General features: G+C 46.2%; 1 protein-coding gene across 1 annotated transcript; it reads left to right on the forward strand.

The window, feature by feature from the left end:
* The first annotated feature begins 4,208 nt into the window (after positions 1-4,208).
* Positions 4,209-15,236, forward strand: RSL1D1 (ribosomal L1 domain containing 1). Its single transcript, XM_087973370.1, is given in 10 exon segments — positions 4,209-4,311; positions 6,285-6,427; positions 7,626-7,764; positions 8,882-8,928; positions 8,930-9,028; positions 10,782-10,883; positions 11,737-11,830; positions 13,432-13,554; positions 13,668-13,874; positions 14,754-15,236. Coding segments are annotated over 10 exon segments (1,341 nt in total). The 5' UTR covers positions 4,209-4,263; the 3' UTR covers positions 15,093-15,236.
* The last annotated feature ends 1,863 nt before the right edge of the window (positions 15,237-17,099 follow it).

The following is a 17,099-nucleotide window of genomic DNA, read 5'->3' on the forward strand; positions in this document are numbered from 1 at the left end:
GATTTGTCTGTGGAGATTCTCAGTCCTCCAGGTCATGGTTGGTGTCTTTTTTTTCCCCCCAAGAGGCAACTGGACTTTCTAGTTTAGCTTTAAAGACTCTGCTACTCACCCAAGAAGCTTCTTCAGCTCTGACTGGACGGTGGGGAAATGGAAGGATTTACACTCCTTGCAGATAGAGCTGGTCGTTTGCCTCCTTTTTAAAGAGTCATTGAGGCCACTTGGAGGTTTATCTGCAGCAGTTCCAAGAAGGCTCCACACCCATTTGCACAATTCAGGTGAGCCTGAGGATACAGATAAACCTCCAAGTGGCCTCAATGACTCTAAAAAGAATGCAAATGACCAGCTCTGTCTGCAAGGAGTATAAATCTTTCCACTCCCCACCATCCAGTCAGAGCTGAAGAAGCTTCTTGGATGAGAAGCGAAATGTCTTAAAAAAAACAAAAAAACTGAAAGTCCAAATTGCCTCTTGAAAAAAAGCACCTTTGGAATTACAGAAGGCTGGTTTTCCAAATGCGAAGTTCAAAATGCTTTTCCATATTGGTTGGTATGTTCCAAGAACATGCCCCATTTCTTAAAAAAAAAAAAAAAAATAGGCAGTCACAAAACTGCTTCATTTTACACAGCTCTAAATTTAAAATGTTGCCTCCCTTTCCTTTTCTTTTCCCCTTTGTAACCGTGTCCATTTCACATAAGGCTACATTTGTACGGACGAAGCAAAGTTGACTGTCCTCCAAATTCATGACTACAATTGTAGCTACCATAATGCATGAAAATTTAAATAAATTTTATTATGTCTGCAAATATCTGGGCTTTTATTTTTTATTTTTATTTTTTTGCAGTAATATGAAAGCTTTTTAAGTTATCGTACCTTTTTCAACAAAATTGTCTTTGGATCATTCCTTGTTTTTAAGTAGCAAACTAGGGGAAAGGAGGGGTTTTTTTGTGTATGTTTTTTAAAGGCTAGGAGAGTTTAGACAGTGTGATGACCCGGGGTGTGGCACAAAGGCAACACAAATAAGCAATAAGAATCCTTTTGTTATCTCCAACTTTGCCCCCAATGTCCAGGTTACCTTCGGCTGGAGAAAAACTCCCAGGAACAGTTTTTAACTGTGGAAAATTCAGTCCAAAACAAGATACATACAAACTGTAACTAAAAATCCAAACAAACCAAGCTGAAGTAATTAACTTGACAGGGCAGAAGAAGGAATTTTAAACTTGAAAGAACGGCAAAACTCACACAGTTGGGAAGACGCCGAGAACACAGATAACCCACGACAATACGAGATAAATTCAAATTTGCTCCCAACAATTTGCTGCGTGCAGCTTCCTCTTTTATACACTGTTCCCAGCTGCAGCTAATGAAGGGAATCAGGGCCCTTTCCTCCCCCGTAAGCCATGCAACTCACGTTGCTCCCTTCTCTGTTCCTGCGTTCCCTAGGATGAAGAGGGGGTGGGCCTGGGTCTTCATCTGAATTCCCTCTGCCTTGCTCTACCTCTCCCCTGCTCTGCCCAGCCGGACTTTGCCCTTCCCAAGTTTCCTCCACAGCCAATAGAGCCACGCTCCCACTCCCTGTCAGCTTCTCGGCTTCCATTCTGACAGGAACATGACACAGCATTCTACTACCTGGCACTCTTTGGTATGTTGGATTACTCACTGCATTTGGGTATAATCTTCCACACTTGAGCAAAGTTCCTGTGCAGAATTCCAGAACTTAAAAAGAGCCTACTGCTCACAGCATGCAGGAAAAAATGGGATAGTCTATACTAGCATCAAGCCAACATCCTTGCCATTCCACAATTCCAGCAAAACAATAGTTCATTGAGAATCCTGTAAGCATTCACTCTTAACTCACTTAGAGGATGCCTGATTCAAAAAAAGGCTGGGCCAGGCTAGCTGCCATCTTGAACATATTTCAAAATCGGACTAACTGGAACAAAAAAAGATCAGGTTCTTAAAAAGAGAATCAGCTAGCTTTGTGCTCAAGGGAGACTAGAATTCAACGGTCTCCTGTTTTCTAGCCTGGTGCCTTCATCTCTATCCCAAGGTCTCAATCAGTCTTTGTAAATTTTCTCAGCAAGATTTCTCCCAAGTGGTTTGGCATGGCCTCCTTCCTAGGACCGAAAGAGAAGGACTGGCCTCATAGTCACCACCGCTGACTTTCATACCTGAGGTGGGACTAGAACCAGCAGTCTTCCGATTTCTACTCTAGCGCCTTAACTATCCCACTGTCAGGATTCCGGCAGTCACCCCATTTAAATCATGAGACTCGAGCCAAGCTTCCAAAACTTCAAAAGGATGTATTGGGAGTTAACATATCCAGTGCAGCTGACTCTGAGGCACATAATTCATTGTCACCCTTGACCCTGGTTTTCCCCCCACCCCCTGGGTGTATCGTAATTCATATTCTCCAGTAGGACACATCCATAGCCAAGAGTCATCATGTTCTCCAGTTAGAATTTTGCGAGGTGGAAACTTCAGTCATCTAGTTACTATCTTTGAAAAAACTATTCATGGGATGCACTTTTGGTTTCCAAGCTGCCACACTGCTCTTTCAAACTCCTTTCCCACCTCCCTTTCTGTTGGCAACTCTAAAAGACCATAGAAATATTTTATGAGTTGACATCCACGTTGTCTCTCCGACTGCGGCAGAATTTACTGTGTAGCCATCTCCCCATAGCCCCTTATGTGTGGGAGAAGGATGCTGCAGTTTGACTCGGCTGTCTTCAGATTCTGTTTGCCATAACCAATCACTCTCCGATTAACAGAGTTGGAAGGGACCTTGTAGGTCATCCAGTCCAACCTCCTGCCCAAGCAGGAGACCACTTCTGACAGATGGCTGTCCAATCTCTTCTTGAAAGCCTCCAGTGTTTGGGTGCATTTCTCTAGTTGGATACTATAGAAATGATCCCTGAAAGTCTTTATAACCCATGGCATGTTTGAACATGGATGAAATCCGGAGTGTTTGTTTAATAGAAAGGTGGGAGATCAGCAAAATAAATTTGGCAAAGCGAGTTGTGCTGATTATCTGTTGCTGAATAATTGAGAATTATTTCTAAGCTTAGGGCCCCTGATTCTCGAGGCTCCCCTCTCCAAGTGTGCTCTCAATCCCTTTCATGGCAGAGTCACAGTAAGGCATCACTCAGTGTCCTTGGCTGGTTCTGAAAAACCTAAGCAGGGTGACAAATGGTTGGCCCTTCAGAGTGTATTGTGCTGTACATTAAATAGATTGTATTACGATCTGTAGGGGATCACACATACACAACTACAGTGAGGACAGAAGTCCCTAACCCAGTCCCAATCTTATTACACTGTGTGACCTTGTTGCACAATGCGCCGTCCCCGCAAGTCTATCCTATGTTGACATGAAGTTATTTTCCATTCAGGAGTCTGACAGCTCACAGGTAGAAACTATTCTTCAGCCTGTTGGTGCAGCTGGCTATGCTTCTCTATCTCCTACCCAATGGTAGGAGAGTAAAGAAGCACTGCCTGGGATGTGAGTCGTCCCTGAAGATTTTCCTCACTCTTCTCAGGCAGCAAGCCCTAGCGAGGTCATCTAGTGGTATCAGGGAACAAGCCCACAATGTTTTGTGCTGTGCTCACCACCTTCTGCAATGCAATATATGCAGTTAAACCTGGAGTCCAATTTAATACAGTTCCTGCTTTCCTTGAATAAGCCAGCTGGCCACCTGCAAACTGCATTACTGGCTGGGGAATTCTGGGACTTGGAAGTCCACAAAAGTTGCCAAGTTTGAGAAACCATGACGATGAAGGTTAAACTTGGCTGGGAATGGATGTACAATACTCTATGACAGGGGTGTCCAACCTTGGCAACTTTAAGACTTGTGGACTTCAACTCTGGGAGTTGAAGTCCACAAGTCTTAAAATTGCCAAGGTTGGACACCCCTGCTCTATGACATTCCACTTTTGGGGGGACTTTTATATAGGGTTCCCCCAATATAATCCAATTGGGGGGCATATATATATATGTGTGTGTGTGTGTGTGTGTCTGTATGTATGTATGTATGCCCTGATCCTATCGCCCCCACCCCCCAACCATTTCCACCCGAGCTTCCGGTTTCATATATCTAGGGTGATTCGACGGTTTCAAGATCGGAAGTCCGCGAGGGCTCCGCTCCCTTTGGCCCTACCTCTCTATGGTGCCTTTCCGCGCCTTTCCGCTCCTCTCCGCAAGAGGCGCCTTCTGATTGCGTCACGGCGCGCCGACGCGCGGAGAAAGGGCTGCCCCACGTGGAAGGAGAAGCATGGAGGCGAAGATAGAAGCGGCGGCGCTGCCTTTGGACCAAAGCCAGGTGAGGCGGCGGACTGAGGGAAGGGATTCCCGCCCCCCCTCCAAATGTACACCTGGGCGCTGCCTTTTCGCCGCCGGTGTGGTTGCTAGGAGTTGCGTTCCCACGACACGCGGACCGCCCGTTGTGGGTGCGTTGCCCGTTGAACCCCATTGCCTGGGTTCGCTCTCTTGACATCACCGCAGGGAGTCGGGCGGCATCTACATTTAGTACAATGATGGCTGTTCTTAATATTATTTGGTGCTTTCGACGTAGTATGGCTCAGTATGGCTAAGTCTAGTGACCAGGGGAGACAGGAGAGCAGTTTTCCAATATTTGAGGGGCTGCCACAGAGAGGAGGAAGGGGGCCAAGCTATTTTCCAAAGCGCCTGTAGGCCAGACAAGGAATAATGGATGGAAACTGAACAAGGAGAGATTTAACCTGGAAATAAGGAGAAATTTTCTGCAGTGAGAACAATCAACTAATGGAATAGAAGTGGCCTTTAGAAGTTGTGGGAGCTTCATCACTGAAGGCTTTCAAGAAGACATTGGACTGCCATCGGTCAGAAATGGTGCAGGGTCTCCTGCTTGAGCAGGGGGAGTTGGACTAGATAACCTACAGAGTTCCTTCCAACTCTGTTCGTCTGTTAAAACATCTTGTTAGGCTTGACTCCTGGCGATTGCCTGATCAAATCCCTGTAGTTTTCCTGGCAACGTTTTTTTCAGCTGTGTTTTGCCATTGCTTCCTTCTTAGGGTTGAGAGAGAGAGAATGGCCCAACTCTGGTTTTTGAGTGACTTGACCCAGATGGCTTTTCTGCCCAAAGCACAACTAGAACTCACAGTTCCCGCATTCTAGTCTGGTGTCTTAGACCAACGTTGCTCTAAACTTTGCATTTTTAAAAATCCAGCCTTTATTATTTTTACAAATAACTTTTTAGCCTTGCACTTTCCACCCCAGTTGACTGTTTATCCATCCATCCTGACAGTTTTCTTAGTAAGATTTTTGGAAGTGGTGGACCCTTGCTTTCTTCCCAGGGCTGAGAGAAGAACTAGCCCAAGGATACTCAACTGGCTCTGTACCTCAGGCTGCACTGGAACTCATGGTCTCTTCGTTTCTGGCCTGATTCCTTAACCACCACAGAGAAATCTTATTGTGATGACCCAAAGGGGCGTGGCACAAAGGCAACACAGTCACATAAGTAAGAAGAGTCCCTTTAGTACCTCCAGTTTTGCTCCCAATATCCAGGTTATCTTCGGCTGGAGAAAAAAACTCTCCCACGAACAGTCTTTAAGTGGAAGAAATTCAGTCCGAAAACAAAGTATATACAAACTGTAAATAAAAATCCACACAAACCACGCTGCAGTAATTAACTTGACAGGGCAGGAGAAGGAATTGCACACTTGAAAGGCCATCAAAACATACACAGTTGGGAAGACACCAGGAACCCAGATAAGCCTCGACAATACCAGATAATTCACGATTTGCTCTCAACAGTTTACTGTGCGCAAGTCCTCTTTTCAAACACTGTGTTCCCAGCTGCAGCTTATGAAAGGAATCAGGGCCCTTTCCTCCCCCATAAGCCATGCAACCCACGTTGGTCTCTTCTCCATTCCTCCCTGCGTGCCTTAGGATGAAGAGGGGGTGGGCCTGGGTCTTCCTCCGAATTCCCTCTGCCTTGCTCTACCTCTCCCCTGCTCTGCCCAGCCGGACTTTGCCCTTCCCCAGTTTCCTCCACAGCCAACAGAGTCACACTCCCACTACCTGTCAGCTGCTCGGCCTCCCTCTTGGAATCAGATTCCGACAGGGGCATGACACCTATACTATACTACCCATTTGCAACTCCCCAGCCTCTGACTCTTAGGTGTTACACTGCCTTTGATTGCCAACCTGTTTGGCCAATTTGATTAAGGACTGTGGGAACACATCTGGATTAACGTGTTCTGTTTGGCTTTGAGACATGGAGATTCTATGAGTAATAACAATTTTATGTTCTAGATCAAAAAAGCCACTCAAGCCTTGCTTGCATATAACGCGAAGAAACAGAAGTCCGGAGACAAAGTGCTGTTGGACGTAGATCAGAATGTCTTTTTGATGATCACCGTCTGGAAAATTCCACCAAATGAGCAAGTAATCAAAATGTAAGCCTACCTCTGTATTTTAGGCCTGCTTTCCCCACGCAGTGAAATGCTATCCACGGTTAGGCATAAATAGGAAGATTGGAAACTAAGATGCAGCAAAAAAAAATAAGCCCAGTTCAAAAACAGAGCTCTTATATAGAACAGGGATAGGTTTCTACCGGTTCAGGCGACCAGATGTTAAAGTTACAGCTGGTTCACTGAACCGGTATTTCAACTGACCGGCTGGCCTCGCCCACCCCTGTCCTCCCAGGAATCTCCACACGGCCCATTTTTGATGGAGGTAAGTACAGGGTCCATGCAGAGGCCCTGGGAGGAGGAAAATAACGGGCCTTCCGGAAATCCAAAACAGGCCTATTTCTGGCTTCTGGGGGGCCTTCAGAGCCTGGGGGAGGCCATTTTTGCTCTCCCGGAGGCCCAGAGGAGGCCTCTGCACCCTTGGGAGGGTGAAAAACAGTCTTCCCGGGAAAACCGGAAGTGGCAAAACGGGCCTATTTCCGGCTTCCTTTGGGCCTCCAGAGCCTGGGGGAGGCCAGAAGCAGGAAGTTCCAGTAGGCCCACCCAGTAACCAGGCAGTGAACCAGTTGCTGGGATTTTTGAGTCCCACCCCTGATGTAGAGCAGGACCGTCCAACCTTGGCAACTTTGAAGACCTGTCAACTTCGTCTCCCAGAATTCATCATGACCGTCTGAAGAATTCTGGGAGTTTGAAGTCCACAGCTCTTAAAAGTTGTCAAGATTGCACAGCCCTGCTGTTGAATGAAGATCGACAATATAGGTAGTCCTCAGTTTACAACCACCATTGAGCCCAACATTTATATTGCTAAGTGAGACATATCTTTGCCCTATTTTACAACCCTTCTTGCCGCTGTGGCTTAAGTGAATCATTGCAATCGCTAGCAACACGGCTGTTAAGTGAAATCTGGCTTCCCTGTCGACTCTGCTTGTCAGAAAGTCGCAAAAGGCGATTGCATAAATGAGCCGGTTGCCAAGCGTTTGAATTTGGGGGCCCGTGACCACGGGGAGTGCTGCAACGGTCGCAAGCGTGCGAAACGGTCCCAGGTCGCTTTTTCCAGTGCCGTCGTAACTTCATACGGTCACTAAATGAGCCACTGTAAGTCGAGGACGACCCATCATTGCCTCTTCTAGGGGGTCCCACAGCTGTTGCTTGGCTGAAGCCTGCGGTCTGTTTGGTGTTCTAGAAACCTTCCCCATAGCATTCTGCCGGACACCTCGGAGATTTGCCTCTTTACCAAAGACGAACCTGGCTTAACAGCGGAACAGACCGAGAATTTATACAAGAAGCTGTTGGACCGACATGGAATCACATCCATCACTGAGGTATGAAGCTTCCGATGGGCACGCTACACTTTCTCCTATATCTTCTCTTCTCTATTTTGGGAAAGGAGCGAAACTCTGACTTGATCCAAAGATGATGCCCACCAGAGTTTCTTTAAACATGCAATGATGGATTGTTGAGCCAACCATAGTTGCACAGCATAGTAAATGTCTATGGAGATTCTCAGTCCTCCAGGTCATGGTTGTCCCAAAGGTGCCTTTTTCAAGAGGCTTTCTGGTTTCTGAGACGTTTCACTTCTCATCCAAGAATTTTCACCTCTTTAGAGACAACCATCACCTGGGTGACTGAAAATCTCCATAGACATTTAAGCAAATCAGAGCAGAAGAAGCTTGATGGATGACCAGAGTTTCTTCAAAGAAAAACCAGAAAGTCAGTTGCCTCTTGAAAAGTACGTTTGGGACGGAGTTGCATTGCTTGGTGTAATTCGTTTGGTTTTTAGCTTGCTTTATACAAGTAATCCTTGACTTATTAAATGTATATGCTTATCCATCTGAGTGTCAAGTCTGGGTGGTTTACAAAGTTCATAAAAACAAAGGTACATTAAAACATTAAATATGAAATAAGCAGGGATGGAATGGACTTGCATCCATTCATTTTATGCAGTTGTATCAGCCCTGAAATAAGTGGAATGCATGCTGTGTTAACCAGGAAGCTCTAGGAACAGGGGCTGTCAGTGTTGTTGTCAACTCATAAAACATTCCTATGCCTGTTTTAGTAGTTACCATTAAAAGGTGGGGGAGGGAAAGGAAATCTGGAAGAGCAGTGCAGCAGTTTGAAAAGCGAAAGTACATTCCAACTCTTTATCTTCATAATATTGTAACTAAACTACCAGAGCTTTTGCCCACGAAATATATTTAGTTGGAGAACGTGAATGATGACATCCAGCCTGTGAACGTGCTCAGTTGGAGAATCTGATTTATGGAACAGGGTCATAGGTGACTGTAAATTACATATGCCAGAGTTGGCTTCATACAGGGCAGGGCCAGTAGGTAGCCTCTAATGTATCCTTTGAAGTTAAAGTTTGGCTCGAGAATCATGATTTAATTAGGGCGATTGCTGGAATCCTGACAGTTGCCTGTCCCCTTCTGTTTTTCGCAGGTCATCTCTTATAAAACGTTCAAGACTGAATACAAGCCCTTTGAAGCAACGCCGCCTGCTGAGCCGGTTTGCTCTTTTTCTGTCCGATGATCGCATTCGAAGATTGCTGCCTTCCCAGATGGGAAAACATTTCTATCTGCGTAAAAAGTAATATATCTATCTATCTATCTATCTATCTATCTATCTATCTATCTATCTATCTATCTATCCCTGGCCTCATTTTTATTTATCAAATTTATCTAGCCACCCGTGTCAGAAAAAAATGACTCTTGGGCAGCTTAGCGTGAAGTACACGTACATACGTATTCAAAACTTATTGAAAAGTCAACGTTAAAGAAACGGAACGTAATAAAAATTAAAAATGGACAAGCCCCAGCTAGAGAGAGAGAGAGAGAGTGTGTCCGTCATCCATACAGGTAGTCCTCAACTTACAGCCACAACCTGAGTCCAGAATTTCTGTTGTTAAGTGAGAAATTTGTTAAATGAGTTTTGCCTCATTTTTATGCTTTTTCTCACCACATTTGTTAAGTGCAATCCTTAAATTAGCAACATGGCTATTAAGCGAACCAGCTTTCTCTGTTGGCTTTGCTTGTCGGCAGGTTGCAAAAGGGATCACGTGACCCCAGGACACTGCAACCGTCGTAAATGTGAGTTGCCAAGCATCTGAATGTAAATCACATGACCGTGGGGATGCTTGCAACGGTCAGAAGTGAAAATGCTTGTAGGTCGCTTTGTTCAGTGACATAACTAAATGAACTGTTGTAAGTCAAGGACTACCTATAGCGGAGCCATCTAAGCATGGCTCGGTTCCTTAGGACTCCCATGGAGACATAACCAGGTTCTGAGAGCCTTCTGGAAGATCAAAAGGAATGGAGCTTGCCTAATTTTATGTTCTTTTGCTCTGTTTTCCTTTCAGATGGCCTTCCTTGGCCTTGGGGCCCTTTAGATAGGTTGAGTAACGTTTCCCATCATCCCCCAATTGGAGTAATTTGGTTTAGCCCGTTATGTAGCCGCTGAGTTTTGAATTAGAATTGGCATCCTTAAGTCTCGAGAGACTATGGCAGTGGTGGCTAACCTATTTGGGCTGCTGTGCAAAAAAATTGTCCGCACGCTTGCACTCGCGTGCCAGCACCCAGAAGGCAATTCACGCCCCCCCCCCCAGGCCCCTACGCATGCGTGCGCAATCCCCACCCACCCCTGCCGCCCCCTTACCTGCACTGCGCCTCACAGCTGATTTTTGGGCGGTCTGAGGCCTTTTTCGGCCTCCCAGAGGCTTGAGGAAGGCTTCTACAAGCTTTGCAGGCCGAAAACTAGTCCCATTTTGTCACTTCTGGTATTTCCGAGAAAACAGAAAGTGATGAAACGGGGCTAGTTTTCGGCCTGCAGAAGCCTTCCTCAAGCCTTTGGGAGGCCGAAAAAGGCCTCAAACCGGCTGAAAATCAGCTGTGAGGCACGCGCATGTGCGGTGAGGTAAGTTTGCCTGCAGCTCGTGTGCCGGCACAAACGACTCTGCGTGCCACCTGTGCCACGCATGCCATGGGTTCGCCATCACGCGACGATGGTATCATGCTCCGAAAAGAGGTCCTAAAACAGCATCTAGTGTGGCTAAGAAGGCCAATTCAAGAGTGCCAATCCCTTCCACACTTTGCCTCAGCTTGCCGAATGAGTGTCTCTTCTTCGAATTGGAGAAGGCCATGCTGTGTCTTTAGCCTCCAAGCTGAATGATCAGAGGTCAAGGCTTCCCAACTGTTGATGTCCATTCCCAAGGCCTTTAAATCCCTCTTGCAGATATCCTTAAATCGCAGCTGTGGTCTCCCTCCAGGGCGCTTTCTAGCTTTTCTAGCCGCTGAATTTAAAGCAGTGGAAACCTCACTTCCTACCTTCTCTGTCCCAATACCAGGGCGCCTCTCTCTGTGGACTTGAAAGCCAAGGACCTAGCTAAGGAAATCAACAAACGCATCCACGGAACGGTTCTCCCAGTCACCAACAAGGGCAATTGTTAGTAAGTATCTTGACTTGCAGCTCTCTAATGTTGGGGGTGTGGGTGGCATGGCGGCTCAGCGGTTATCTTAACCGCTGGGCTGGAAAACGGGCGGACCAGGTTTGAAATCCGATCACATGACGGGGTGAGCTCCCTTCCTTACTCTCCTCCTGCCCACCTAGCAGTTCGAAAAGCATGGAAATGCAAGTAGATAAATGGCTAGCAAATAGCCCTTAGACTTATATACTGCTTCACGGTGCTTTCTAGCCCTCTCTAAGCAGTTTATAGAGTCAGCCTCTTGCCCTCCAACAACCTGGCTCCTCATTTTACCCACCTCGGAAGGAGGGAAGGTTGAGTCAACCTTGAGCCTGTGAGACTCGTACCGCTGGCCGTCGGCAGAATTAGCCTGCAATACTGCATTCTAACCACCGTGCCACCTCAGCTCTTTGGGTGCCACTTCGTTGGGAAGGTAACGGCGCTCTGTGATGTCGTGCTGGCCACATGACCATGGAATTTTTTTCAGATGGTGTTGGCTCAATGGCTTGAAACAGAGATGAGCCAACAGCCCGTATAGTCAGCAACAAAAAAGCGGAGTAAAATCTGCAAAAAACTCCTTTTTTACTCTAATCCAGCTCTTCTAAGCAGTTTGAAGGGGAATGGCAAGCAGGCCAAGAGGCCTACCAAAAGAGCACAAAAATGGGGAAATCTCCGCTATGATGAGGGTGAAGTTAAGCTTTTTGTGAAGGGTGGGCAGTTTGTAGGTCATCCGTAGCACACAGACCTCAAGCCCCTTTCTTTATGATTCTATCCCAAGATAGAATCTGTAATGCTGTAATCCAAACAGAAAAAAATAATATTCTGGATTTCTTTCCAGCATGGTTCGTATTGGGCACACCAGCATGGATGCATCAGAGATCACTGAAAATGTTGTAGCAGCTGCCAAAGCAATAGCTGACAAAGCTCCACAGGTAAGAGTGTTTTGTGATGTAGGGGAAGAGCAGGCAGAGCTGGGGAAGGGAGGGGGGAGTTAAACGAACCATCAGCCTAGATTCATTACGTTCCCACAAATGGTCTAAGTCCAACCCCTCTTGAATTCTGTTGACCCTTATCTGGTGGTCCCAATTTAGTGATGAACTTGAGTTGACCAGGTTCTTGTGTATAGGCTTAGACAATAAATCATCTGAGCTGCAATGTAATGTACGGTTCTGATCCTTTGCACCTGACAGTGAACTAGTCAGTTTCAGACAGACTCTATACAGGTTGTTTGTTTGTTTATTGAATTTATATTGCCACCTATTTGCCCATGGCGACTCGAGGCGGCTTACAGAATGTAAAACCATATTTAAGACAAAAAATAAAAATAAAAAACAATAAAAACTAATAAAAAGAATCAAATAAATTAATAAAGTACAATAGAACAAAATCTGGAAAAAAATATAAAAAATAAAATAAAATCACCCCCCCCCAACTCCCACCCCCTGTCCCAACAACAGCAAATCACACTAGCCATTTCATGGGCTCCATCCCGCTCTGGGTTCCCCAGGCCCAGCTGGCAGAACCAGGTCTTCAGCGCCTTCTGGAAGAGAGCTAGAGTGGGGGCCATTCTAATCTCTGGGGAGATGATGTTCCAGAGAGAGGGAGCCACCACAGAGAAGGCCCTTCTTTTGGGTCCCACCAGGTGTATCTCTCCCTTGGGGATGGGACCCGCAACACTTCCTGTCTTTCCATTCTGATGGGTCAGGTAAATGTGGCCGGCAAGAGATGTTCCCTCAGATAACCTAGTCCTGAGCCATGAAGGGCTTTAAAGGTGACAACCAGCACCTTGAATTGCACCCAGAACCAAGGCCGTTCCCTCAGGAGGTGTGATACATGTGCACACCGGGTTCTGCACAAAATCATGCGGACTGCTGCATTTTGCACCAACTGGAGCTTCCGGATGCTCTTCAAGGGCAGCCCCATGTACAGCCCATTGCAATAGTCAAGATGGGAAGTGACCAGGGGATGAGTGAATGTGAGTAGGGACCGTTGGTCCGGGAAAGGGCGTAGTTGTTGACTTACGACCTATCACTTAGCAACTATTCAAAGAGACTTCCGGTTTGGGCTTCTTCGGCGATGGACCGAAATCACGACCGACTGCCACATTCAATTTGAGGTCCCATTACAGTTATAAATCAAGGACTAGCTGTACCTGCTTCCTTGGGGGGGCTGTATGGTAGACATGTCAAATCTGGCAAATTGGGGGTGAAATGTTGCCCGGAGGGTTGGAAAATGTTCCCAAAAGGACCTCCAGAAGTTTCTTTCCTGCTGGCTGGGGAATTCTGGGAGTTGAAGTCCACACATCTTCAAATTGCCAAAACTGGGAAGCATTATTCCAAATCATACTATTGAAGGACCGCTGAATTAAGGGGGGGAAATCCCATTCCTCTTAGCAGGGCTTCCCTCCTCAGGAATCCATTTCAAAATCCCCAAAGCAACTTGACGGGGTTTATTTCTTGGGCTTCTCTCTTTCATTTGCTCGCTTTACGACGCTACAGATGTTTCTCCCATCCTCCTCTTTATGTTGCTCCAGATCTGGAAAAGCGTGAAAGTTCTTCACGTCAAAACCAGCAAATCCATTGCACTTCCTGTCTTCCACTCTGCTCTCCAGGGTCAGGTTGGTGCTCAGAAAAAGAAAAGCGTTGAAAACCAACAGGTGAGATTTGTATTACTTAAACATACATTTAAAAAGAAAAGAAAAAATGGTGCCTTACCTCTATGAGCAATTGTTAAGGCACCAATTTTCCTTTTTTTTTTTTTTTTTTAAAGACACTGCAAAGAAAGAAAAAGAAAAGTAAGGCTAAACCGAAGACCACGGATCAGACGGGCACAAAAAGCGACACGAGTGGAGCTCCCGAAGCCGACGTGCCTAAAACAGACGAGGTGGAACCCCCTGCCCAGAAATCAAAAGAAGAGGAGGAAGAGATCCCACAACTGGTTCCTATTGAAACTCAGCCCTCTGAGAAAAAAGAACAGGTATTTATTTCAAAATATAAATTCCAAAAAAACCTGATTTCCTCCACAGGTAAAAAAGCGTATAAGCATTTCAATTTAGAGCAGGGGTCGCCAACCTTTTGGACCTCAGGGACCACCAAACTCATAATTTTAAATCCCGCGGACCAGACACCCTGGGAAAATCCCCAAAAAAGTCTGCAGGAAAATCCCCCACCCCATTTTCCTACCAATCGATCGTTCTTTATTTGGGATTGCAGGATAACATCTCCAGCTCTGTTCTCAAGGGGAAAGAGAGAGAAAAAGGGAGAGACTTTTGGCTTAATGCAAGGAAAGCAGAAGAAGCAGCAGAAGTCTTTCTTTCTCTCCCCCAAACTCCACCAGAAATGAGTCTTTGCTGGCGCAGCCTCTTGGAGCAGGAGGCCTTGCAGGGTCCCAAAGACTCATTCCTGGCGGAATTTGGGGGAGAGAAAGAAAGACTTTTGCTGCTTTCCTTGCGTGCAGCCAAAAGCAGAAAAAGAAAGAAGTGGAAAGAAGCAGCCCAGTGGCCACATGAGGCACTTGGGGCAAATGGGGCAAGTTCCCCTCCTCTGCCCTTTCCCCCCTCCCCTTACTACCTCATGTTCACAATGTAACACAAGCCTTGTGTTCCTGCAAGCCATGTGGGCGGTGCAGCCTTGTGTTCCTGTGCAGCCTGGATTAATTGCTTTGGGGGGTGACATTTCTCTGCGGATCACCAAAATTTTCTCACGGACCACCAGTGGTCTCCAGCCCTCTGGTTGGCGACCACTGATTTAGAGCAATGCCTCTTGACTTGAGCAACTGTGGACTTCAACTCCCAGAATTCCCCAGCCGGCTTTGTTCTCAATGTGTCTTTGTGTCTTTTTTTTTCTTTCCAAATAGGTGGCCAAGCTGAGGTTGGGTGCAAAAACACAGCTGGAGACCAGCTCTCCAAAACTCCGTAGCAAAAGGAAGGCCGGTCTGTCGCCAGAGATTCCTGTTTCGCAGCCAGAAACACCCGGAGAGGCTTCGGCCTTAGAGAAATCAAACCAACGGAGGTCTGGTCGAAAACCCAAGGTGCCCAAGCAAGAGTTTCTGGAAAAGACACAGAACAGAGATGCCCAGCAGCCCTTGGCAAAACCAACTGTGGCCCCAAAAAGGCTAAAAACTCCTAAATCAGACAAGAAGCCTAAAACTCCCAAACGGGAGCTGAGAAAAATGAAAGTTCCACTGTCCCTATGAGCAGAGGAGGAAGAAAATGGGCTCTTTTTATATCAAGATCAAAGGAAGGTTGGCGGAGAAGACGTTTATTCAACGCTGATTCACTTGTAAAAACATCCTGTATTTTGTTTTTTCATTGTAAGAATAAAACAACGTCCTATTTTACTCTGTTCTCCGAAGCTGAATTTTCCAAAGAGCTGTGTTTTTTTTCCCATCTGGACTTAGATATGAATGTGACAATCTAATTTTGTATATAATAATATTTCAGAATTAGTGTCTATGGAGATTCTCAGTCCTCCAGGTCATTGTTGTCCCAAAGGTGCCTTTTTCAAGAGGCAACTGTTGTTTTTCTTTGAAGAAGTTTTGCTTCTCATCCAAGAAGCTTCTTCAGCTCTGACTGGATGGTGGGGAATGGAAGGATTTATATTCCTTGAAGACAGTTGGTTATTTGCATTTTTTAAGAGGCCACTTGGAGGTTTGTCTGTTTCCTCAGGGTCACCTAAGTAGTGCAAATGACCAACTGTCTTCAAGGAGTATAAATCCTTCCATTCTCCACCATCCAGTCAGAGCTGAAGCAGCTTCTTGGAACGAGAAGTGAAACGTCTTCAAAGCTGCCTCTTGGGAAAAAAACACCTTTGGGACATTTCAGAATTAGGAGCAGCTTCACAAATTTGGACCCTCAGACCAACATATATAAAATGTCTTTATCTTTCTCAAGCTACTGGCCTTTCAGGGTAAACGAAAGACATATTTTCATGCTGTCTTTCTGTTATTCTTTTTTAGAATTTTAGAATTCATTATTTGGGATTGCAGGATAACATCTCCAGCTCCGTTCTCAAGGGGAAAGAGAGAGAGAAAGGGAGAGACTTTTGGCTTAATGCAAGGAAAGCAGCAGAAGTCTTTCTTTCTCTCCCCCAAACAAAGACATATTTTCATGCTGTCTTTCTGTTACTCTTAGAATTTGGTAAATGTAAAAATCTACGATGCTGCACCGTTTCTCATATGAAGACACAGGCTTGAAGGTTTGGGGTTTTTTTTAATGGTGGCCAACTAGGCGAGAAAGGGGCATGTCTCTGCAGTGCGAGGGGTGTGGCCCTGCCTCAGCCCAGGTGAGTACTCCAGGTGTGAAGTGTTCCGTTATTTTAGTGGCCAACTTGAGGGGGAGGATGGTCCTCGTGTGAGGAGCACGGATCTCCCTTGCCCCAAGAGCTGTAGATGTGACCAGGCATATCCTCTCTCTGTCTCGGTAAACAACCAGGTGAGAAGGGCATAGGCCCCGCTTCAGCCCAGGTGGTGCTTCAGGCATGAGTGGGCATGTCCCATCTTGAGGATCCAACTTGAGGACAAGTGGATGTGCTTCTCTGCCTCAGCTTAGGACCTCCAGGTGTATCCCACCAAATCATACCAGGAAACATACTGTTTCCTGGTATGATTTGATTGCTTATTGTACCCTATGACTATTACTAAGTGTTGTACCTGATGATTCTTGAGATATGTATCTTTTCTTTTATGTACACTGAGAACATTTGCACCAAAGAGAAATTCCTTGTGTGTCCAGTCACGCTTGGCCAATAAAGAATTCTAATCCTTCATTTCAGCGACCAACTAAAATAGAAGAGGGGAGGCACCCCCTGCAGGTCTGGTTTAGCCTGCAGGCCTATCCTGGCTTATTCCCCATCCTAGTTAGTGACCATCCAGGATAGAAGAGGGGATGTCCCCCTCTAGGTCTGGCTTAGCCTGCAGGCCTAGTTCCTATCCTAGTTAGTGACCAACTAGAAGAGAAGAAGGGAGGTCCTCCCTGCAGGTCTGTGTTAGCCTGCAGACTTCCCTATCCTGGCTTAGTTCTTACCCTAGTTAGTGACCATCCAGGATAGAAGAGAGGAGCCCCCCTGCAGAACTGGCTTAGCCTACAGGCTAATTCCCTATCCTGGCTTAGTGACTATCCTAGTTAGTGACCATCCAGGATAGAAAAGGGGAGGCTCCCTGCAGGTCTGTGTTAGCTTGTAGGCTAAGTCCATATCCTAGCTT

Source organism: Notechis scutatus, chromosome 12, assembly GCF_049901735.1.
Source record: "Notechis scutatus isolate UNSWTSFEM ecotype Mainland chromosome 12, rNotScu1.2, whole genome shotgun sequence".
NCBI classification, from domain to species: domain Eukaryota; kingdom Metazoa; phylum Chordata; class Lepidosauria; order Squamata; family Elapidae; genus Notechis; species Notechis scutatus.